Below are 24,592 nucleotides of genomic sequence, written 5' to 3' on the forward strand. Positions count from 1 at the left end.
CAGGCCTCTGACTGGAAAAGGGAGCCGAGACCAGGCCTCAGGGGACGCACGGAGAGAAACAAATGCCCTTCTGATGAGGAGCACGATCCACTTTGCCTGAGAAACAAGGCAACTGCAAGATGATGTAATAACCATCGCCACATTCAAATATTTGAAGGGCTGTAAACAAACTGGGTTTATAAATTGGGTTTATTTCTCCAGAACAGAAATAAAGGCCCAGAAGCTGACCCTGTTGCCTAGGATTGCTGGCACCTGGAGGGCAAAGTGGTGCCTGTCCAGCCCCAGAAAGCAGGGTCAAAGGTCCTCCAAGGGCCAGTTAGCATCTGGGCAGTTTCCATCGGGTGTCCAAGCTCCCCTATCTAGGAAGGTGGTGTAGAGAGGTTGAGCTCTGGAAGAAGCAGGTTATCTAGTCTCCTTTCAGTTGGGGCTGCTGCCAGAACCTCTGGCAGAAGCGGCATTCGATGCCATCAATCCTGGCACCCTTCTGGACTGGCTCGGGGAGTTGGGGATGGCAGCACTGTATTGTGCTGGTTCCAGTCAGTGTAGATAGGCGGGAGAGCGCCAGCTTGTGGCCCCTACTTTGTGGGGTGCCTCGGGGCTGTTATTTCCCCTATTTAACATTTATGAGGCTGTTGGGTGAGGCGATGCATCCCTTTGGGGCAAGATATCAGCATGCAGATGACACCAGCTTTATGTCTCTACCCCAAGCTCCTTGAGCGAGGCCATGGACGTCCTATCTGTGCCTGGGGGCTGTTGGTTGCAAAACAGGCTCCGACTCAACCCTAGCAAGACAGAGAGGGACCCCCTGAAGACTTCCATGTCTGGTTTAGAATGGGTTGGCATTGCCCCACACAGACCCAGTGCGCAATCTGGACTCGTGGCTCCTGCTCAGCGTAGGTGGCACCCGTGGCTAGGAGGGCCTTTGCACCAGTTGCATCCATACTGTACTGGGAGGTCCCACTCACAGCAACCCATGTCCTTGTAATGTCCAGGTTAGATCAGTTACAATCACCGTGGAGCAGCGCATGAAGGCCATTGGGAGCCTTCAACTGGTGCAGAGTGCAGCTGCATGGGAAGTAACTGGTGCCAGAGACACAGCTTAGGTAACTCCACTCCTGTGTGAGCTGCACTGGCTACCAGGCTCTTTCCAGGTGCTATTCAAGGCGCTGGGGGTGGGTTACCTAGGAAGCCCTACATGGCTTGGGACTGGGGTACCCGAGGGATCACCTTTTCCCCAGGCTCCACCCCCCCTGGGCCTGCTGCAGACCCCATCCGCCAAAGGGTGTCAGCTGGCAGGGACCAGAAGACAGCATCTTCTTCTGCTCTGTGGAACATCCTCCCACTGGAGACCAGAACGGCCCCGACCCTCTTAGCCTTCGGTGACGCTTTAAAGAGCCGCCTCTGCTCCTGAGCCTGGGATGCTGCATGTTGCTTGGCTATGTTGTTAACAGGCCAAATGTCTTGCTCTTGTGTACCTTGAGTCGGAGGTTTTTAATGCTTTTGACTGGTTTTGTTGTTTTAAAGTTTTTTAAATTTTTAATTGTAATATATTTTATGAACTGTAAGCCACTCAGTCATTAATTGAAATGGGAGGGCCACAGAAATTAAACAAACAAATGGAGCAAACATTAGAACTGCCCACTTGCAAGAATCTGCCCTTAAGTGGAAGCCATGGGGTGATCTTTGGATCCTTTCGTGCACCGTCTAGGGAAAAGGTGATCAGCCCAAACTTCCCAAGCAGCGCAATCTCTGAGGTCTGCCAGAAGTATGAGACAGGCCAGAAGTCAGTGGTTCATTGCCATGGTTTAAGAGGAAGATACACACAAGTCAAACACTGGGAACAGCACAATCACTGAGCACACACGGAGGCTGACTGGACTGACTCCTCTCACCCACAAAAGCCAGGAAAAGCACCGGGGAACGCATCCGAGGTGGAGGAGAGCCGGGTCTTGGGAAGCCAGACAGAGCAGGCCAAACCCATTTTCTGAAGAGGGGTGCAAATGGACGGACGTCTATCATTTTTTGCTGCACAGGTGTAGGAGGCCTAGCAACAGACACCCCCCTCCCCAGTTCTCCAGGGGCCAAACTGCATGACTCGCAATCAAAACAGGGGACTTTCAACAAGAGCTTTGGGCCAGTTCAGAGGGAGGCTTTTTTGATTCCCGCTGGTGGGAGAAAAGCTGCCGACGAGGTCAAGGGCACCAGCCTCGCCTCTTCCGGTGAACAGGGTGATGCAGGTGCCCAGCCAGGCCTCGCGAGTGGCCCAGACAAGGAATGGGAAGAGCTCAGAGCCATCCGGGCAGGGAGAGCCTCTGTCTCGGCCGCAACGGCTCCCAGGCCTGAACTCGGAGTCGAGACCTTCAGGGCCCTTGGAAACAGCTACCCCTGGCCCTCCCAGCAGGAGGAAGGGGGGGGGCTGGAGGGGCTGCTTAAGGTGAGAGCCTTCTCCATCTGGAGGCCAGCAAAGTCAATGTTGAGCCTGCTTAGGAACCCAGAGGCCACACAGGGAGGGAGAGCAGGCAGGCCCCTAAGAGGGGGAACGGGGGGATGCCATTCTAGGGTCACTCCAGGCAGAGGATCACTGGCTAAGCAGCTGCTTCCAGGGTGCCTTGGAAGAGCCACACTGGCCCAGTCTGAAAAGCAAGATGGTGGCAACAGGCAAGCAGATGCCAAGAGTGGTCATGAAACTAAAGGGTTGGTTGCTCAGTGCATCCCATATGGGGGCACCAGGGTGGCCGAGGATGCAAAACCTTCTGATGCGCCCAGCAAGATGCCTTCTCAACAGCACAATGAGTTGGTACAGACACAGCACAATTTAGCCTGTCCGATTCTGGCAGACATGAGGAAAGGGGATGCGTGTGGAAACCCTAACCCTGCCTCGGCTTCCTCAGGCGGGGGCTGAAGAAGCCATCCAGGACATCTACAGGCTTTGCCAAAGGGAAGCACTCAGAAGATGGGAATGTAGTTGTCAATCTTTGCTCGGTGGCGCTGGGCAATGCACTCCGCAATCCACACGATGTTGCGACATTCTTGCTCCTTCAGTTTCACAAAAGCATAAAACACACCAAAATGGAACTGGTTCAGGAAGGCCAGCTTGTTCAGCTTCACCTGCCAGGAAGAGAAACCCCTGAGCAGGCGTCCTGCTACCCTGGGAAGCCCCAACTGTCCCAGGCAAGAAGCAGCTTCTTCAGTGGGTTTGGCAGGGGAGACGTTTGCAATACCGGCAGGCAGAGCTGCATATGGGGGGCTCCCCATGACCTCTGCTTGATGGCCACCGCCCCCCCTTGAGGTGCCACAGGATTTGGTGAGCCTGTCCGGGCTGAACACTGGCCCTCTAAGCACGGCTATACCCCTGCTGAAGTGAGGCCGCTGCTCTCGAGGGCACAGCTCACCATTGCCCGGGTTTGCCCCAAGGGAGCCCCACGCAGTGCAACGCCCCCTATGCTGCACCCTGATTTATAGCTCTCTTCCAGTCCAACTTTGCTTTCTGTCTAGCAATGGCATAAAGGTATGGAAGGCAACAAGGCCAAACCACAGATTCTTTGTCCAAGGCCTTCAGCAAGCCTGAAAAACTCCAGATGACAGCAAAGGAGTCTTCGTATTTCTCTGCTGCCATCTTGTGATGCTCATCATCACCACAACCCAGAAAGGGCAGCCTTAGACAAAGGTCCCAAGGAGAGCTGCAGCAGAGGAGGGGGGCGTCCCTCTGGCTGCTGCCCCTTCTTCTCCCTTCCTGAGGCCACCACAGGCCCATGGGTGTGGAGGTGGGGGGGATTCCCTCCTCGTCACAAAGAGCTGCATGCTCCCACCTGCTCACCTCGTGCTCAAAGAATCGGTCTTCGAGGGTTTTGTCACCTGGGTTGCTACCTGCTCCTTCAAAGAGCAATTTATACTCCTGCAAGAGAAAGAAAAGTGAGGGGAGGAGAGGGAAAGCTGCCATCCCCGAGGTGCACCTTTCCTCGAGCAATAAATGGAATACAATTTGGCTTGTTTAGGCAGCCTCAAGAGACTGGGAAAGAATCAAAGAGCAAAAAAAGGCACGCCGGCTGCCCTTATGGACAAATGCCGGAACATCCGCTCTGAGAGAGGGGAGAGCCAATTGGGGCTGGGGGCTAAGGGGGTGCTGATCTCAAAGCCCCGATTCTGCTTTGGGACCAAAAGGCCACTGGGTGACCTGGGCCAGTCGTCTCCCTGCCCAGCTCACGGGAGGAGAAAACTGGAGCTGCCTTGTGTTAATCAAAAATAAAGAAAGGGTAAACGTCAACCCAGCCTCATTTTCGCTGGACCAGTACAAGATGGTGGCAAGAAGAATTGTCCTAACTTCTCTCTCAGCGAGCGCTGCCACCTGTATTGGAAGCAGCACCACCTCCAGAACCCCAGTCCAAAAATCCGGAGGCGGCCAGGCTGGGAAATGCCGGTACTGAGAAGGAGAGTCACAAAAAAGACACCTGCTCTAATGGAAAACTCAGGGTCAAAGTTCAGAAGGACACCAACGCAGGCAGCGCTGGCCACTGTTCAAGGTGGGCTGCCCTAGTGAATGGGTCGTGACTGGGCTCTGCGGCTCCCTCGCACTGACCAGCCCCCCAATTACCGGGTAGTAATTAGCCACGGTTTTGACTTGCTCGTAGTCGTCTGCCCTGGCCAGCTGAGCCAGGCCCTCGGGGTGGAGCTTGCCGCAGTGGGGGAAGAGCTTGGCGCGGTCCTCCTTGGACAACTCGGTGCCAAAGGAATTGATGGTGATGATGAAGGCTCTGCGATCCGCTTCGAACTGGAGGGAGAAAAGGCCGGGTCAGCAGGGGAAGCAGCCGGGAAGGACCCGGGCAGGATCAGAGACAGCACAGTCAGTACAAAAGCATAGAAGAGACTGAAAGCAAAAATTGTGAAAAGCTAGAAGACACAAAACTATCATTAAACTATTAAGTAGCTATAAAAAACAATAGTCCAAAAGAATCTAAACTTGATGATGAGCATGAAATTGCTAAAGTGCGTAAACTATTGTTGAGAGTTTAAAGAGAAGAGGAACTGGTTAAAGAATGTATGACAAAGTGGACTTTTTGTTTGTAATGCAGGTTGTCTTCCACTGATCACTACAGTTGGGAGGGGAACTTTGAGGTGGTTAAGTGACTCGTGCCCAATTTTGTGACCTTTTTTGTTGCAGTCATTAAGTGAAACATTATGGTCATTCAGTGAATCGTGGTTGTTAAATGAATCTGGCTTCGCCCATTGATTTTGCTTGCCAGAAGTAATTATCTAGTATGTAAAAAGACACTTCAAATGTTTGTTGCAAAAATAAATAAGACGAAGGGACATTTTATCTTTCTTGGTAGTCTTAAAAAAATGGATTCAGATCCACAGTTTGATCCAGAGAATTTTAAAGGTTAATATTTAATTGAAGCCAGAATTTTCCTTAGGACTAATGGATAAACAATTAACAAAAGGCCACAGATTATTTGAAGATACCGATACTGCAATGAAATTATTATATGCAACAGAGATGGAAAGAGAGGATACTACTCACTATGTAGGGATGGTTGGTAAAATTGACAGATCTCATTAAGATGGACAAATGAACTTCTTCGATTAGAAAAAATACTATTTACATTTACTAAACCTAATTCTTACTAATAGAGAAGTGATAGAGGGAGTTGAAGTTGTCACAACTTAGGTGAGAATGACCACATCATACTGGAATTCAGTATGATGCAAATACAAGCAATAGAACATAATCCAGCCAGTGTTTTAAACTTTAAAAGAGGTGATTTTAACAAACTCAGAAATAGCCTAAGAAAAATTCCATGGAAGAAAATCCTAAAGGGGAAAACAACTCAAGAAGCATAGGAAACTCTGAAAAATCTGATCATAAAAGCCCAGTCCAGCACAATACCACTGAAAAACAAAAACAAGAAATCCAAGAAGAAACCAGCATGGCTGCACAAAGATCTCTGATAAACTGAAAGACAAAAAGGACAAGTAGAAAAAATGGAAAGAGGGACACATGTTTAAGGCAGAATATCAGCAGATAGCCAGAATCTGCAAAGATGAAGTCAGGAAAGCAAAGGCTCAGAATCAACAAAGACTTGCAAAAAAAGTCAAAGATAATAAAAAAAAGTTTTTCAACATATTAATTACAAGAAAAAAGTCAAGGACACTGCAGGTCCACTAAAGAGAGAAGATACCAAGGAAGTAACATGCAGTAGAGAAAGCAGAGCTGCTTAACTCACGTTTTGCCTCAGACTTCACACAAAAAGAAACTATACCCCAACCTACCAAAATCCTAACTGTAAAAGACAGATTAGAAATAAAAATTAAAATAAGCAAGGAAATAGTTAGAGAACACCTATCTGACCTGGATGAATATAAATCACTGGGAGTTGGCAGATGTTATGTCAGAAGCATTGCATCATATCTTTAAAAAATCTTGGATCACTGGGGAACCACCAGAGGACTGGAAAAGAGCTGAAGTGGTTCCCATCTTCAAAAAAGGGGGGAAAAACAGACCCAAGAAACTACAGATCAATTAGCCTAACATCAATACCTGAGAAGATCCTGGAAAAGATAGTCAAAAAACAGATCTGTGAACATCTAGAACAGGGGTGTCAAACTGCCAGCCCGTGGGCCGGATGCGTCATGGAGAAGCTGCGCCCATCCCATTGCCGGCAATGGCAAAATCGTCCCGATACATTGCGCAACGTCACATGACGTCGCGAGTTTGACGTGTCTGATCTAGAAACAAAGTTATAACTAGTAGTCGGCACAGGTTTGTTAAAAAGAGATCATGCCAAACCAATCTTATTTCATTCTTTGACAAAATGACTAAATTAATAAACCAGCAAAATACTGTGGACATAATATATTTTGACTTCAGCAACGCGTTCAACAAAGTAGACCACAACCTACTTCTTGGTTGGCTAGATAAATATGTGACAGCATCACCACCAGATAGATTTGTAACTGGCTGACAAACCATACTCAACGAGTAGTCCTTAAAGGTGCTGCTACATCCACATAAAGGGAAGCAGTGGAGTACCATAAGGCTCTGTCTTAGGCCCAGTACTCTTCAATATCTTCATAAAGGACTTAGATGAGGGAATAGAAGTGGAACTACTCAAATTTGCAGATGACAGCTGGCAGGAATAGCCAATACCCCAAAAGACAAACTCAAGAGTTGAACAATGGGCCTTATCCAACAACATGAAATTTAATGTGGAGAAAAGCAGGTTTTACACCTGGGCAGGAAAAAACAACAGGTACAGATTAGGCGAAACCTGGCTCAAAAACAGTAACTGTGAGAGGGACCTTGGAGTCCTAGTGGACAATCACTTAAACATGAGCCAACAGTGCAGCAGCAGCTAAAAAACTAATACAATCCTTGATTGTATAAACAGAGGCATAGAATCAAAATCATGCGAAGTATTAGTACTGCTTTATAAAAGCTTAGTAAGGCCACACCTGGAATACTGCATCCAGTTTTGGTCACCACATTACAAAAAGACTTTGGAAAAAGTGCAAAGAAGAGCAACTAAGGCCTGGAGACTAAAACATATGATGAACTTTTGCAGGATTTGGGTATGGCCAGTCTAGAGAAAAGGAGGACTAGGAGGGACATGAAAGCAGCATTCCAGTATTTGAGAGGCTGCCACAAACAGGAGGAAGTCAGTTTATTTGCCAAAGCACCAGAAGGCAAGACAAGAAGCAACAGGTGGAGACTAATCAAGGAGAGAAGCAACCTGGAATCAAAGAGAAACTTCCTAACAGTGAGCACAATGAACCTGTGGAACAGCTTGCCACCAGAAGTTGTGGATGCTTCATCACTGGAGGTTTTTAAGAAAAGACTGGACACCACTTATCTGAAATGGTCCGGGGTCTCCTGTTTGAGCAGCGGGCTGGACCAGAAGGCCTCCAAGTTCCCTTCCAGCTCTATTCTGATTGATTGATGGGTTTGGAAACCCCTTAAGGAGTTTTTGCATAGAAAATGAAAACATGAAATTTGTGATTTAAGGTTTTGACAATTAGAAGAGTTAGATTATGAAAAGGAAAGTATCAGGATGTCACATTAGAGAGAATGGTAAAAATATAGTTGCACTTATAACTGCTGGGAATAAGATTGGAAGTCACTGTGTTGTATCTTTTTTCATTCCTTTCTATCTTTCTTTTAAACTTTTTCCTGCACTTTTTTCTTTCTTTTTCTCTGTTCTTTTTGTTAGTTTGTATTAGTTTTGAACTACTTTAGTAAAAATACATTTTCTAAAAAGAAGGGTAGGAGAGCATTGGATAGGCATAGAGGAGGATAAAGCAGGGCGTGTGAAGATGGTATCTACCAAATCAGTCTACTTTCTGGCAACGGTCACCATCCAATGAACGTTAAGTGCTGCTGCGCAGAGCCTGGCAACGCCGCATGTGGCAGCAGGGCTGGCCTCGGACAGCAGCAGGGCGCAGAGCGTCCCCCTGCGTCTGCACGCAATGATGGTGAGCTGAGGCTTCCTGTCTCTGGCATCAGCACCGGAGAGCGGAGGCGCTGCTCTTTCGGGGGGCTTCTCCAGGCCAGGCCTCTTCCTGCACCTGCCTTCCAGGGGAAGAAGACCAACGAGGAAGGCCCCCCAAAGGCCCTCATAAGCAACAGGGCCTCCCAGCGCTTTCTTTACCGTATTTTCCGGCATATAAGACGACTGGGCGTATAAGACGACCCCCGACTTTTGAGAAGATTTTCAAGATTTTTCGTCTTATACGCCGGAAAATACTTACATGCCAGTTGCCAAGTGTCCGACACAAGCCCGATTCAGACCCGTCTGATGCAGATGGTGCAAAGCCCTGCCGGTTCCCGCCCGAGGCCGGACGGCTCCGCCTCGAGAGGGAAGGGCGTGAGGCGCCTGCCACAGCTCCCCTAGGACTCCTTAGCAGCCAGGGAGCGCGCGCGTGCGCAGGACTGCCCTGCTGGCTCCCGCCCGACGCCAGCCTGCCCTGCTTCCCCCACAGTGAGAGGGGAGGGCGTGCCTTCCCGGGCTCGCTGACTTGCAGCCACGCCGGAGCCAAAAGGGGCTTTTCCTTCCACCCACCCTTTGGAATAAACGCAAGAGCTGCGTTTACACAACGCGCTCTTCCAGGCCAGACTCTGCAAATGGCATGCCAGAAGCCGCAACCACCGCAGGAACTCCGAGTCCCCACCTTTCGGCAGCCTGCACAGCCGAGCACAATCTGCTTATGCTCAGATGCTGCTTGGGCGAGGGGCTTCCTGCCGCTCCCGGGGTCTGGCATTTGCAAGGGGGAGGGGAAGGGGCTTAGAGGCTCTTGGGGGTGGGAAGGGAGAGTCACTTTGGAGGGGGGACTGGACTAAGGAGGCTTGAAGTTGCTTTGCAAGAACGGGGGCGCTTGATTGATTTATGTACTATTTTCCGGCATATAAGACGACTGGGCGTATAAGACGACCCCCCAACTTTTGAGAAGATTTTCATGGGTTAAAGTGTCATCTTATACGAAAATACAGTAACTGGATCAGCAATTCTTGCCAGCTTATCAGAAATAGGAAAACTAACTGTAGGGTTGAATTTCACAGACAGACAGACAAAAGACAGAATGAGTTGGCAACTATCGGCATGCCAAGAACTTCTACAGCAAAACTGTCTGATTTCTGTCTTGGGAAAATCAGATGCAATTGAAAAAAAAAGGTTTGATACATTTTTTTTTACTCTGAAACTGTTCTTACATGCACCAAGGAAGATGGGTGGAAAAAGAAAGAATTAACTCAGGGGTGTCAAACTCAATTTCATTGAGGGCCGCATCAGCATTGCGGTTGCCCTCGGGGGGCCGGCTGAGTGTGGCCAGGGTGGGCGTGGCCTACTGGGTAGGCGTGGCTGGAGTGCATATGGCCTACTGGGTGGGCATGGCCAGCTCTACATCATTTGTGTCAAGGGTGCCTATGGGGGCCTGGGCAGGAGTGGGACAGATCTGAGGGTCTCTGGCAGAAGGAGACGGGACCAGGGAAGTGCCAAGGCATGGTTCACCAGAGGAACCTCACTGTTCCTCTCAGGCCATGGGGGGGGGGGCTGGACGGTGGTGCGGAGATCAAATGCCCAGCCCAGCCCTCAAGCACCCATGGCACTAAGCCCAGCCCCACTTCCCCAAGGGGTTGCCCAGCTGCATTTACCTCCTCCTCAAGGCTGCTGCTGCTGTGCTTGTTCTCCTTAGCCAGCTTGCTCATGATGGGTATGAGGGCAAAATCAAGAGGGAGGCCCATTCCCTCTCCATGTAAGGAGACCTGGCTTTGTATCCAAAGCTTCCTTAGCAATAGGGAGACCCCCCAGCATAGGCCAGGAGGAGGGGGCAAGGGGATGGTGAAAGGGCAGCAGGGCAGGACTAAGGTAGGACTTCCCTCATACCTTCCCTCTCCTTCCTTCCTTCCAAAGAACAGAGTGGTGGGAAAATATTTGAGATGAGGGAGAAAAACAGGCAAGAAACACAGCTGGGGAAGCCAAGACAGCAGGGGCCGTTCCCTCACTGTTTCCAGGATGGCTTCGTGGGCCACATGAAACCACTTCGTGGGCCGCATCCGGCCCCCAGGCCTTGTGTTTGACATGTCTGAATTAACTGATACCTTGTGCCAAATTAAGTATTTCCAGAAGCTGCTTAAACTTCAGCAAAGACAGACACCCAAAAGGAGAGAGCTGCCATCTTACAGGTTGCAAACAGCTGTGACCCAGCCCAGGCAGAGGCATCCAAGGCCTGTGGCTCTCCTCTCTTGCCAAGCAAGCAGGAAGCTGGATCCCCACAGAGCAGGCGCTAAGCTGGCTCCTACCTCCAAAATCGGGCACATGGCGTCTGCTGTTGTGCCTCCCAGGCTCTTGCAGAACTTGTAGAAGGACTCCAGATAAGCCTGGAAAGAAACCAGTCAATGGTGAAGACCTGGCCCAGCAACGCCAACAAGAGATCTCTCTCTCTCTCTCTGATAAAGGGAAGGAGGTATAAGCAGCATCCCGTCCTTTGCCAGGCATGAAATGGACCATGAACCTGGAGCAATCAAGCCAGATCTTGACCTCAGTGCCTGGAGGCCGAGGGGGAGACAGCAGCTTCTCACAGCACACCGCCTCCCTTGTCTCACAAAGCATCAACACACTCTTTCAGCAGCATTACCAGCTGTTACATCATGGCAAAAGAACTATTATCCTGAACTCCTACAGGACAAACGCTGAGGTCTTCCACCAAGTGGTCCAACTCACCGTTTGCCCTTCAAATCCAAATGGATGCTCATCCCCAATATTTACTTCTCAAATATAACGTGTGTTAAATTAATTCCGGGAGTTCTCCTTCATAGTGTGTACGTCTATCACATTAACTGTCCCTCTGGCTGCCATCCAGAGACAAGAGCCTAACAAAGTGGTTCTCTACCTTTTCTTCACCATGGACCCCCCCTTAAATACCATGGCCATGGATCCCCAAGACTTAAGATTTAAATCATAACATTTCTTCAAGTCTTTGCTTCAAGCCTGTTATCGCATCGCAGCTCCCCAGGGGTCCATGGCCCATAGGTTGAGAGCCACTGGCCTTACAAAAGCAGGACTTTGTTTACTTTGCAGTTTCCAAAAAGGAGCCTCCAGGGTGTAGGAGGCTGAGGCCTGGCCAACATGGCTCCCGCTTCCCCCCCCCCCATGGAGGAGGAGGGGGCCTGGCCCTGGCCCTTCCAGCTTCAGTTCATTCTGCAGACCCAGCAGTGTTGCACAAATGGGAGAAGATTGCAGCACCACATTTATCTGTCTCTAAGCACTAACCTTATACAAAGTATTTCGTATAATTTCTATGTTCATCTCATCCAGATCCTGCTCAGATATGCAATCCTGGAAAAAGGCAGCTAAAAGAAAAGAAAGTGTGAGCAGCAGAAGAGAAGACCCTCAGCCACAGGGCCCCTGCTGAGGCTTGAAGCTATCTCTGCCTCGTGGAGGAGGAGGAGGAGGAGGAGACCCCTCCCCAAGCAGGCCCTGAGGCTTTCCATAACAACTCAGGCCAATGATCAAGCTTGGCAAGCCAGTTTTTCTGTCCACCCAGGACTGAGACCCCGTTCGGTGGCCTTCCCACTCAAGTGCCACCCTCTTATCTTACCAAGAGGCGTGTCCACCAGGATGGCATTGTATAGCTCAGCTGGTGTCTGGGCAATATTCACAGCCTCCATCTGCTCGAAGCTGCCCAAGGGATGGCATTTGGGTACCAGTTCTGCGATGGAGCGTTGGTGGAGTGTCCCAGTAATCAGCAGAATGACATTATCGATCATGTAGCTGTAGCTGAAAGGAAGCAGTGACAGCAGGGCTAGGACAGAAGCGACCCCTATCCCACCCTCTCCCTGTCTAGGTTCATGCCACCAGGCTGGGCTGTGGGTGAAAAGAACAGTGGAGGTCCTGTCGCTATCAATTCACATATACATTCCCGAACAAGCTTCAAGTGGGTTTCTCAACCGCAATACCACGTAAGTGTCAAATAGACCATGGACTGGTGCTTCTGCTATTTGGGAAAGTTAGGACTTCAAACCTGCTACTTTGCAAGAAACAAGTTTAAGCTCATCCCAAAATCTCAGCTGATGCGGTAGACCTGATGAGCAGAGAGTCTGTGTTCAGAGTCAGAGGCAAAGGCACTGGATTAGAGCTGCAAAGACCCAGATACGAGTCTGTCCTCAGGTGGCCCTGGGTCAGTCACTTGCAGCCCAGCCACAGCAAACACCAGAAAATCACAGGTCCTCTCCAGAGAGGCCATTCCTTTTGTACTCAGAGGCAAGCTGAAGCATAGAGACGCTGCACCAGCAGGGCCAGAGAGGAGGAAATAGGCCAAGGCTGCTTCACTGCTGAGCAGAGCATGCCGAAAAACCCCTTTTAAGACGGGAAAGCAGGACTGATCAAGCCCGCCCCAGATGCCCTCAATCCCACTGCAGAGGCCAGGGCTGGGACACGTAGCGCATCCATGTGCTCCTGAAGCCCTCATCTGGGCAGAACAGCAAAGCTGCCAGAGCAGAGGGTGTTCTGAAGCAAGAGGCGTGGACCCAAAAGACTTTGGGGGCCAGGAAAGGATTTCAAGTTCTCTGCTGTATCCCAAACAATCTTGAAAGCAACCAGACCCAGCTTCTGGTCGGGACCGCCAATGTTTCCAATGTCTGCCAGGGCTCAGCTCAAGATTTCATCCCACATGCTGAGTCCTTTCACTAATTCTCATGTGACCTCTACATTTTTGGCCTTTTAACTCTCATTATAAAATCAGGACTCAGTGACTAAAAGCACTGGCTGTCACACTTGTCTTCCCTTTTTCACTTGTCCATATAATTCTATCACCCTAGTCTTTCTGTTCAGTTCCTCAGTAAATGACTTTTGAATCATCCATCCAGGGAGTCAGGAATGCTTAAAATAGACTTTACCCTCCTACAGTATGTATGCACCTGCCTGCTTCCGATTCCATGCATCTTAATTCCATCCCTTCTTCTGCATCTCAGATACAAAGCAGCTGTCTCCTCAGTTTCAGAAGGACAATTGAAGGATTGTTTTATGCAGGCAAGGTCAAGAGAGGATTTCAAGAAAGGACTTTGTGGATCTCACCAGTTCACTTACATCAGGAACTGAATTTCCTTCAGCCATGACAGTACCAATTTTTTCCCCCAGAAACTCACTGTGCATTCCAAGACTGAATGCTATTTTGAAGGAACACTTCCATCATCCATCAATAATCTCAAATCATCCAGATACAAAGAACTGCTATACCAGGGATAGGAAAGCAGCACACTGCTACTTTCCCAGTTTTTTGCCACTTGGTGCCATGCAAAATCACATTGCTGAACCAGTGATGTAATATTCTGGATTTTTAACTTTAAACAATATTTATGTATTTATGCATGTATTTATCATATTTATCTGGCTGTCAATCTCACAATAAATGATTTGGGTGGTATACAATAATCATCCATTATTTTTGTGTCCAGTTCCCTGGGACCCCAGACCTGACAGCATAACCAGGTCGAGGGATTTCTGGAACTTCAAAGGGGAGGGAGCTGATCCAATATTTTGGGGTGGAGAATCTTCCAAAGATGGGTGCTGTGGCAGAGAAGGTCCACCACCTTGGACCCACTAAATCTAAGTCCCTGGCTATGTAGAAGGAGTGGCAGGACCTGGGGTGGAGTCAAAAAAGGAATCAGCCTAGGATCTCTATATAGTCAACCCTTTTTGAGTTCTGTTGACCCTTATCTAGGGCCAAAATAGTGCTAACCATTAGTTGAGTAGATTCCTGTGCACAGGAATGATCAGCAATAAATCAGTTGAATTGGGACTTCGTGTGTGGTCTCGTCTTGTACGCCTGACACTGCAGATTGCATCAACAGCCCCCTCTGCCAGTTTAGAGGGACCGGCTGACATAGTCAGTCAGAGAGGCATGGATCAGGCATAGAACAGTGTGCTGTGTGAATATGAATACCTCCTGGGCAGTTTCCAGGGGAGTTTCCATTCGTTGGCCAGGGTGGAAACCCCACTGTGAGCACAGCAGCGCAGACAGTGCACTGGCAGCTCCTTAACAAGCTTTGGCTGGGTTGCTCCCATCAGGAACCCCTCAGGTTTTACAAGCTAGAATGTAGAAAGTATATTCCTGATTTCCGCAGATGGTAGGATAGAAAAGCACATATCACCGTGTAAAGGTACATCACCAGTGCAAGTTATTCAATGACTACCTTGAAGATCTGCCAATATTATCCGGTTGCCACCGTAGAAAAATCAGCCCAACATTTCTCTGCCTGGAGCCGGTGGCCGTTTTGCATTCAGCAGCTTCCCCAGGAGAGCTGGAACTCCAGTGCCCAGAGGCTTCCTTAAGAGACGCATACAAGAAGCCAACTTCCCAGAGCAGATCGCCATTCACAGTGGCTCCCAGGCCCTCTAGCGGAAGACAGCAAAAAGGGAAGAAATGTTTCCCTCTGCATATGAATGGGTGGATTGGGGACGAGAGATAGAGAGAGAGACGATGGGATTAAGTTCTCTGTGGCTGTTTCATCCTTCCACACTCAAGTATGGACAGGAGCTCTGGAGTACAAGGGGGGTCACAGAGGCTCTCAAGTTGAATCCCTCGCTCTATGCAGGAATCATATTAGCCAAGAGGTGGTTCTCTAGCTTCTACTTCAGCATTTCTCAACTTTGGTGACTTTTAAGTTGCAGGGACCTGGACTCCCAGCAGGCTGGCTGGGGAATTCTGGGAGCCGTACCACTTAAATTCACCAAGTTTGAGATGCACTGCTCTGCCTTCAATGAAACTCATGAATTCTTTGTGCCAATGTTTCTACCACTGAATTGCTCTAGAAAGTTGGTTTTTCCTCCCCACCCAACAACATTATTCTCTGTCTTGCACTAAACTACAGAAAGTGATCATGGTCTCCCTGAGTGTCACTGGAGGGGCAAGCAACCCGGCACGGCAGCCAGATAGGTCAATGCGTTGCACTCAGGAAGGAATTGTGCCACTTAAGCTGGGTCCAGTTGTGGGCCTGGCAAGTCAACAGGTCATGGAGAAACAGAATTGGGTTTAGAATGATAACAGGCCTGGAAAGGAAACTGATGAGAAATAGGTAAACTGTCTGGGCATGTTTACCTTTCAAAGAGGGGAGATAAAATAAAAATCTATACACTTCTGAATCTTAAAAAAAAACATTTTACAATTTCCATGAGGGGAGAGACTTATTTTCTGTTTAAACAGGAGGCAGAACAAGGACCAATGGACTGAAATTAAATTAACAACTGAATGTTATTATTAAACTGTTTTAAATATACACGTAGTCCATACTTAATGACTATAACTGGGATGGGCAACTTTGCCATTAAGCAAAGTGGTTGCTAAGTGAGAAATCACATGAGTGCAACAGTGGATGCAAAGAGACTAGTCATTTTCATATATTCCTTTTTGTTTGCAACCTAGCCACTCTCTCACCCTTTGGCAGCAGGAAACGGTCAAGAAGGGAGAAATTGCCTACATAAATCACGTACTTGGCCCACCCACCCACCCCTCTAGAGCAGAGACTGGAGAGGTAGAGATTTCAAAAAAGTAAGCCGTTTTCTGTTCTACACATCGAGAAAAACGTGACCGTGCTGGCAGCGGGAAACACCTTGCTTTCTTGAAATCTCTTTCTTTCCAATCTACAGGACTACCTTAGATGTCGTAAGAGCTACTAAGAGCTCAGGACAGAAGTGGATTCTTTTTGCAGGAAGATCATCTGTCAGGAATAGCTTAGCGGATTCCTGACCAGAAAATCAAACCTATAATGTCCCTTCAAACTCATACATCCTATATCAATTCCCCCGTGGCTCCTTTTCTCAAGACTAAACAAGCCAGCATTTTCAATCCCGGTCCACAAGATTTAGTAGCTGGTCTCATCATCCTAATGTCCTTTCATTCACTTCTTACTTTGCAGAACATTTACAGTTTAAATACCAAATGCTCCGTTTTGGACAGCTTAAGCCCCCTTAAACTGGAATCACCACAAAATTCTTTAAATTCTCTTCAGCTTCTAATGAATTCAACACAGAAATTCAAGGGGTTGTGATCTTAGGACACAATTTGTCAAACAATTTGTAAGTGTGAGGTATGAAAGACTCTAGAAGTCCTTTGACATCGTTCAAAGCTTTCCCTATAAATGAAAACAAAGCGTGCTGTGTTTCCACAAAATCCACCTGGCGGACTTGTGCCAGCCAGATTCCCAGGGTTCTTTTGCCCTCCAGATTCAGACTTACGTGATGAAATCCAGGAAGCTGGCCAAAGGCTCGTAAGCGTGATTCCGCATGTGGCGGAACTCCACAACCATCTTCTCCTTCAGTTTGTCATCAATGACAGAGACGGTGAGAGGAGAGGCCTCATTTGCCAGGAAGTTCCCATAGTCTGTACTCTGGAGATGAAGCTTCAAATCTGAAAAATTAAAAAAAAAATATTCAGGCACGAAAATTGATGGAAGACACTTGGCAATCACTAACAATAGTTTCCACTATAGGCTAGAGATTTGACATTTTTACTTGCCTAATTTATAAGATGTGTCAGTTGCCACCTTACGCTTGCTTGTGCTTCACTGCCGTTACTAGGACGACTGCCATGAACTGTGGGGAGGGGGAATGAAGTGGGGAAACAAAAGTATCTGTATCTCCTCAAGACACGGCAGCCTCAAGGAAGGAGGGGCAGCATACCAACTATGTTTAGGCTGTCAGTTAGGAAAACATCCTTCCTGAATCAGATTGGTTGCACTGGGGAGAGCAATGAGACAGTTTAGGGAGAGAAAAGTAGAACTTAGGGATTTTGGCGTGCAGATTTCAGTTCTTGCTTTGCACTACTACAAAACATTTGATTTCTAATAAACTATACCTTTCTCAACAAGTGGAGCCACGGATCATTTTATGTTGTGGCAGGTCTGACAAGGTTTGCCAAGTGTCATTCTAGGGATCTAGGCATCAGTCCCTTGAGAAAAATCTCCAACAAAACAGGCTCCTCTTTCAGATGCCTTTTTCTGTCTAGTAGCTAATCCAGCTTCTGAAGGTGTTAGGGAGAACTGAGTGGCCCCGCATGCTTCAAATCCACATCACTGCTGGGTCCCACTTGAGAATACAGAAGGAAATAGTGTTCTACAAGAAGATCGCACAGACTGACTACAAAGAACAGCAGGACAAAGTAGCATTGGAAGATCTGCAAGAAATATCATTTGCCTGCAAGCAAGAACTGGTAAGACCATAAAACAAACAAAGTAATAGAAAATGTAGAAGCTAAAGTGCTCCGGGACTTTACAGCTGCTGCTTTCTGCTTCCTGCGGAGACGCAGCAAAGGCAAGAGCCCCACCCAATGAGCTTGTCAGCTTGTCAGAGAATAGTGAGGCCACTCTTTTTTACACATACACACAGAGGGGGGGGGGCGCAAGTGCCTGTCTCTGTTTCTCTCTGCAAATGGCAGAGGACGACTGGGAGCCACAGGAGAAGGCTGAAAGAGCTGCATGCGGCTCCAGAGCTACGGGTTACTGACCCGTGGTATAGGTTCTCCTGCCTGAGCAGGGGGCTGGACTAGAAGACCTCCAAGGTCCCTTCCAGCTCTATTCTATTCATAAAGCAGCTAGTATCCAATTTCCAAAATCGTCACCTACTTCTTCTTGGGACTTTGCAATCGCCAGAACAGCCAAAAGATGCCCTGCTGAGTGTCTCCACCACACCAGCTGCTCCTTTGTGGCCTGTCTCAAAGGTGCTTTTTCAAGAGACAACTGGGCAACCGTGATCTGGATGACTGAGAATCTCCACAGACAATTTTGGCCTGTCATTATTTTCAAGGCATCGATCTGTGTCTTTCCCTTTTACAAGTTGCTAAGAAAACAACTTTTATTCAATCTAAATTCATTTTCTCTCTATCTTGGATTCACTGATTTAATAATTTTTCTCCTTTGTGAGAAACCAGTCTTTCCAGTGTCTCGGCATCCCAATGACTACTGCAGAAAAAGGACTGCTTCCCGTATCTTCCGCCTCATGCAAATGTTCATCGTATAGCAAATGTTCCATATGAAGAACAGTATTTTCTTGCTGTTCAAGTCCAATCCCTGTCCCAACAGACTGAACCAAGCCAGCTCCTCACAGAGTGATTGGCAGCCTTAATCTCCCTTTTTAGTGGCTCAGTTTGACATGTTTTAGCCAGCCAAGAGTCACAAGTCTTGGGGTAGAGGTGAAGGGACAGAGAGAGGGAAAAGTGAGAGAGGGAGAAACTGATTGGAACCAGAGGGAACTGACATTGCTTCCAAAGACTCCTCAGATTTTGGGAATCTGAAAGAGGTCGGCACTCTCTGCCTTCAGGGGATCCATGAATTGCGTAATTACTTTTCAGTTCAACATCAAAAAGACAGAACAGGTGAGGGATTACATGCTAAATTAGGAGACTCTCAGACCACCACTTTCTTAATGAATTGCACAGAAATGGAATGGAGAACTGATAGTCCAAACATGATTACAGCCATGTATGAAACGCAGTCTAGAAAATGTTGACTTTTAGCTCAGGGGTTGTCAAACTGCCGGCCCACAGGCCGGACGCATCGCAACGAAACCGCGCCCATCCCATTGCTGGCAATGGGGGAAAAGCTCCGATACATCGCGCGATGTCACGTGACTTTGCGAGTTTGACATGTCTGTTTTAGCTTCTGGGTAAGGATTTACGGCATACTAAATCTGTCCAAAATAGCAGAGAGAGTGCAGCAAAATGAACAAATGGCCAGTGATGATTCCTGGCCAGTTAAAGTCTTCCTGGACACAGGACAGAAGGAGAGATCACCTGTCTATGTCCCAGACAGCAGCTCCTTGCAAAGAGATAGCAGGATGGAAGTCTTGTGGTCTTTTCAATAATAGAGCAGGTGGGGGTCACAGAAAAAACCAGCTTGTTTGCACTTCTCAAGCCTGACTTTTAAAGGACATAGAGTTCAACCCTTACTTTCTTCAGTTTGAGATACAATCAATTTACAGTTGGAAAAAAGAGCACAAAATATACTTCTTGGAAAATCAGCCTTCCTTCTAAATTACAAAAAGTGATTGTACTTAAATCAATTCCAATTAGAATATTGCACAAATGGGAGAAGTACTGCTTTTTGACAAACTTAAACCGAAAAATATACTATTTTGATGGGATAAATGAAAAGGGGTGATGTTCACTTTTAATAATACTAATAATAAGTTGGAAGGGACCTTGGAGGTCATCTAGTCCAACCCCCTGCTCAGGCAGGAAACTCTATACCATTTCAGACAAATGGCTGTCCAGTCTCTTCTTAAAAACCTCCAGTGTTGGAGCATTCACCACCTCTGGAGGCAGGTTGTTCCACTGGTTAATTGTTCTGTCAGGAAGTTTCTCCTTAGTTCTAGGTTGCTTCTCTCCTTGACTAGTTTCCATCCATTGCTTCTTGTCCTGCTTTCAGGTGCTTTGGAGAATAGCTTGGCTCCCTCTTCTTTGTGGCAGCCCCTGAGATACTGGAACACTGCTATCATGTTACCCCTATTTCTTCTTTTCTTTAGACTAGCCCACAGGTCTGCAACCCGCGGCTCCAGAGCCGCATGCGGCTCTTTCAGCCGTCTCCTGCGGCTCCCAGTCCTCTGCCATGTGCAGTCCAAAAAAAAAAAGTGGGACTAAAAAAGTTCAACCAATCAATTCAAATATGCAGGGTAGGTGCATATGTCGCCTTGGCTCCACTCTTCAGTCAAACCCTGTTCTGCGCATGCGCGCATGTACACGCATGCACACACATTTTTTGCAGCTCCCAGTTTTTCCTTTAGTGAGGGAACCAGTTCCGAGTGGCTCTTTCACTGTTTCAGGTTGCTGACCCCTGGACTAGACATTCCCAATTCCAGCAACCGTTCCCTATATGTTTTAGCCTCCAGTCCCCCAATCATCTTTGTTGCTCTTCTCTGTACTCTTTCTAGAGTCTCAACATCTTTTTTACATCGTGGTGACCAAAACTGGATGCAGTATTCCAGGTGTGGCCTTACCAAAGCATTGTAAAGTGGTATTAGTACTTCACTTGATCTTGATTCTATCCCTCTGTTAATGCAGCCTAGCACTGTGTTGGCTTTTTTGGCAGCTGCAGCACACTGCTGGCTCATATTGAAGTGATTGTCTACTATGACTCCGAGATCCCTCTCACAGTTAATACTATTGAGCAAGGTACCACCTATACTGGGGTCAGCAACCCGAAACAGCAAAAGAGCCACTCGGAACCGGTTCCGTCACACACACAAAAAAGTGGGAGCCGCAAAATGTGGGCACGCAGGCGCAGAACAAGCAAAAACATACACCACCCCGACGCCCGCACATCCTGAGCCGCATGCACCTGTCGCTGCCCAGTGCCACCAGCTTAAGGGGGGGGAGGAGGGACGGACTCGGAGGCCGAGACGATCGCGGAGGGCCGCGCGAAGACAAGGAAGGAAACGGCTTTTCAGAGGATCCCACCCGGCCCCCCTCGGAGGCAACGGGCCCTTCCCCAGCTGAAGGAAGCCTCGCGAGCGTCTCCTGCAGCGCGGCTCCCTCGAGCCGGGAGGCACCTGCGCGACGGCGGCGATGGGTCTCCCTGGCGACGGGCACTGGGTTGCAGCGGCGCCTTCAGCCCGGGCGCCACCGGAGCCACCCGAGCGCCCTGCCCCTCCCCCGGGACCTCCAAACCTCTGTTTGATGAATGCAGCAGCTCTGCAAACGGGGAGGCGGAGGTTTGGAGAGCTGCGCAGCTCTCCAAACCGCCGCCGTTTGCAGAGCTGCTGCGTTCCTCTGCGTTTGAAAGAAACACGGACGAACGCAGCAGCTGTGCAAACGGGACGGTGGCAGTTTGGAGAGTGCATGCGCAGCTCTCCAAACCGCCGCTGCTTGTTTGGAAAGCTGCTGCCTTCGTCAAACATGGAAGAAGGCAGCAGCTCTGCAAACGGGGCAGTGGAGGTTTGGAGAGCTGCACGCGCAGCTCCCCAAACCTCTGCTGGCGGAGGACTGGGAGCCGCGGGTTGCCGACCCGTGACCTATACTATACCTGTGCATTTGATTTTTCCTGCCTAAATGTAGAACCTTACTTTTTTCACCATTGAATTTCATTTTGTTAGATAGCGCCCAGTATTTGAGTCTGTCCAGATCCTCCTGTATTTTAAGCCTATCTTCTGGAGTATTGGCTATTCCTGCCAGCTTGGTATCTGCAAATTTGATGAGTTCCCCATCTACCCCCTCATCCAAATCGTTGATGAAGATGTTGAAGAGCACTGGGCCCAGGACAGATCCCTGGGGCTCCCCACTACACACTTCCTTCCATGTAGATGCAGTTCCATTGAGGACCACACGCTGAGTACGCCTGTCAGCCAGCTACGAATCCATCTGGTGGTGATGATATCTAGCCCACATTTTTCTATCTTATCAAGTAGTAGGTTGTGATCTACTTTATCAAATGCCTTACTGAAGTCCAAGTAAATTATATCTACAGCATTCCTCTGGTCCACTAATTTTGTCACTTGGTCAAACTTTTAAACAATAGAGGTTCAGACTGAACTTGGTCCAGAAAGTGAAAGAATTGTTAGAAATGTTTAAAGGTGAACTGCAATAAAAATGACAAAGAGCCTTAGCACTTTGCATTCTGAACAGCTACAAGAATCTGAGGGAGACCACCATGCTGGGCATTAGAAATCCTGAATTTTTTGTATAAATATGGAATACAAATGCCTAATGTGGAATATAAATGGGACAAGTGATCCTCAAAAAAGAAAGTTATTTCACTATTTAAAAAAATTGAAATAAGATATAGTCTGTTTACAAGCACATATTTTAAAAAAGGATATAAAATTAGACCCTTTACCCTGATACCTGGGATAACATCAATGATGAGGAACAAGAGAAACGTACTGGCTTTTACCTTGTACCAACATGAAGAGAGGCGCTGGCACACAATGAGTGCAACTGTACACATAATTCCTGATGCAGCAGCTGAAAACAGCTCTCAGGAATGAAAGGCAGCCTGCTCCAGGTTCTGGTTCATGGCTAAACAAGCCAAAGAGGACGGAGACGCTCTTAACTTGGTCTGGATGGGGTTCTTCTATTTCCCCCAAAGCCTAGTAGCAGTTGGGATCGCTCAGCTGTTGCTGGATTTGAAAGAGTTGATATAATGGCAACTAGAATGCCAAAAGCCAACTTAGCAAGGGTTCCCTCTGTCCTGCAAGGCACTTTGCACTTCACTCTTGAGAAGTATCCAGGAATTAGGGCAGGTGCAGAATGAAGCAGCCAGGCCAGCGACACAAGACAAAGGGACCACCTCCCTGCACAATTTCAGTGTTAAAGCCTGCAGTCTCCCACCTCCCACAAGGAACACCCCACCCCACCCCCGGGGGGGAGGAAAGGCTGCCAAGGGACTACTGTGCAGTTTCCAGAGAAAGGATTTCACTCCCACAATTTCGAAAATGCTAAAAATGCTTCTCCTTTGCTAACTTTTAAAGATTTTATTTTTTCCCTTTTTAATTTGTTCTGCTTTTAAAACTTTTAAGCTGCTTTGATTGTTGAAATCAACCGAAAGAGGAGATATAAATTCAGAAATAAATAAACCTGCCTTAAACAAGAAAGCTTCTATTTCCCATTTTCAGTCATTAAAAAGCCACAGCTGCCGCTCCCCTGATTCTACCCGAGCGCGCCCTTTTCCACCGGCCAGCGAAGAGCCACGCAAGGCGCGCAGGGCCGGCGGAGGAACGGCCGCGGCTTCCGCCTTTTCCCGCCCCGGCGCTCGGCGCCGCGTCCTCGCTGACCCGCCCCGGGTCGCCGTGCAGCCGGGCGAAGGCGCCGGGGCCTCCTCGGCTCCCCCAAAGCGCTGGGGCGGCCGCGCTCCCCTGCCCGGCATCGGCCCCGGGGCGGAGCGGCGCGTCTCCCGAGCCCGCCTCGCAGTCGGCAGCGGGGAGCGCCGGGGCCGCCGCCGCGCCACCCACCTTCCAGGCTCTCGCACTGGACCAGGTTGACGTAGTCGGCCTGGCTGAGCACCCCGGCCTTGAAGCCGCGCACCAGGCCCTCCAGGTAGCCGCTGTCCACGTTAAAGTAGAGCTCCGGGAAGCAGGAGAGCGGCATGGCGGCGGCGGAGCCCGGTCTGTCCCGTGACGCTCGGCACTTCCGCCGCCGCGGCCATAGAGACGTACGGAGGAGCGGTTTCCGGCGCCGCCAGAGCGCCCGTCTTCGGGGAGGCGGGCGGTCTCGGGCGAGCCGGGAGCGGCGGCGCGGACGCGGGGCTGGATCTGGCCGGGCAGGCTCCGTCGGTTGGAGGGACGGGGGGGGGGGGGGGGGTCTGGAGAGGGAGTCGGTTCCGTGCCTGGAACGTGAATGAGGTGCTGACAGAATCAGGAGCCCGCTCCCTGCTGAGGCCGGAGAGACCCCTACCCGTTCCAGACAAATTGCATTGGTCGCGCTGGCGGATGATCTCTGGCGGGCCCGGGACAGGGGCTGTTCCTCTGTCCTGGTCCTACTTGGCCTCTCAGCGGCTTTTGATACCGTCGACCATGGTCTGCTGCGACGGCTCGAGGGGTTGGGAGTGGGAGGCACGGTTTTACGGTGGTTCTCCTCCCTCTCGGGCTGTTCAACATCTATATGAAGCCGCTGGGTGAGATCATTCGTGGTTTTGGGGTGGGGTATCATCAGTATGCTGATGATACCCAGCTTTTTATTTCCACCCTAAATCAACCCAGTGATGCCCTCGATGTGATGTCCCAGTGCCTGGAGGTGGTGCGGGTCTGGATAGGAAGGAACAGGCTCAGGCTGAACCCCTCCAAGACCGAGTGGCTGTGGATATCAGCATCTCGTATTGTCCAACAGGTTCCATCTCTTCTTATGGGGGGGAGCTATTGCCCCCCTCAGAAAGGGCTCGCAACTTGGGTGTCCTCCTGGATTCACGGCTTAATTTGGAAGATCATCTAACTGCCGTGACCAGGGGGGCTTTTGCACAGGTTTGCCTGGTATGCCAGTTGCGCCCCTTTTTGGACCGAGATGCCCTATGCACAGTCACCCATGCCCTTGTCACCTCTCGCCTGGATTACTGCAATGCTCTCTACATGGGGCTGCCCTTGAAGTGCGCCCGGAGGCTTCAACTGGTGCAAAATGCGGCCGCATG

The 24,592-nt window shown here is 49.2% G+C and overlaps 1 protein-coding gene across 1 annotated transcript; it reads right to left on the bottom strand.

Moving 5' to 3' along the window:
• Positions 1 to 171: 171 nt before the first annotated feature.
• Positions 172 to 23,605, bottom strand: ATP6V0D1 (ATPase H+ transporting V0 subunit d1). The gene is made up of 8 exons (XM_081335620.1): positions 23,424 to 23,605; positions 16,722 to 16,893; positions 12,088 to 12,266; positions 11,760 to 11,839; positions 10,790 to 10,867; positions 4,592 to 4,768; positions 3,818 to 3,895; positions 172 to 3,108 (listed from the first exon to the last, which is right to left on the bottom strand). The coding sequence occupies exons 1-8, from the start codon at positions 23,557 to 23,559 to the stop codon at positions 2,947 to 2,949; spliced, it is 1,062 nt and encodes a 353-aa protein (XP_081191746.1). The 5' UTR covers positions 23,560 to 23,605; the 3' UTR covers positions 172 to 2,946.
• Between the last annotated feature and the right edge of the window lie 987 nt (positions 23,606 to 24,592).

Source organism: Vipera berus, assembly GCF_964194415.1.
Source record: "Vipera berus genome assembly, chromosome: 10".
Taxonomy (NCBI): Eukaryota; Metazoa; Chordata; class Lepidosauria; order Squamata; family Viperidae; genus Vipera; species Vipera berus.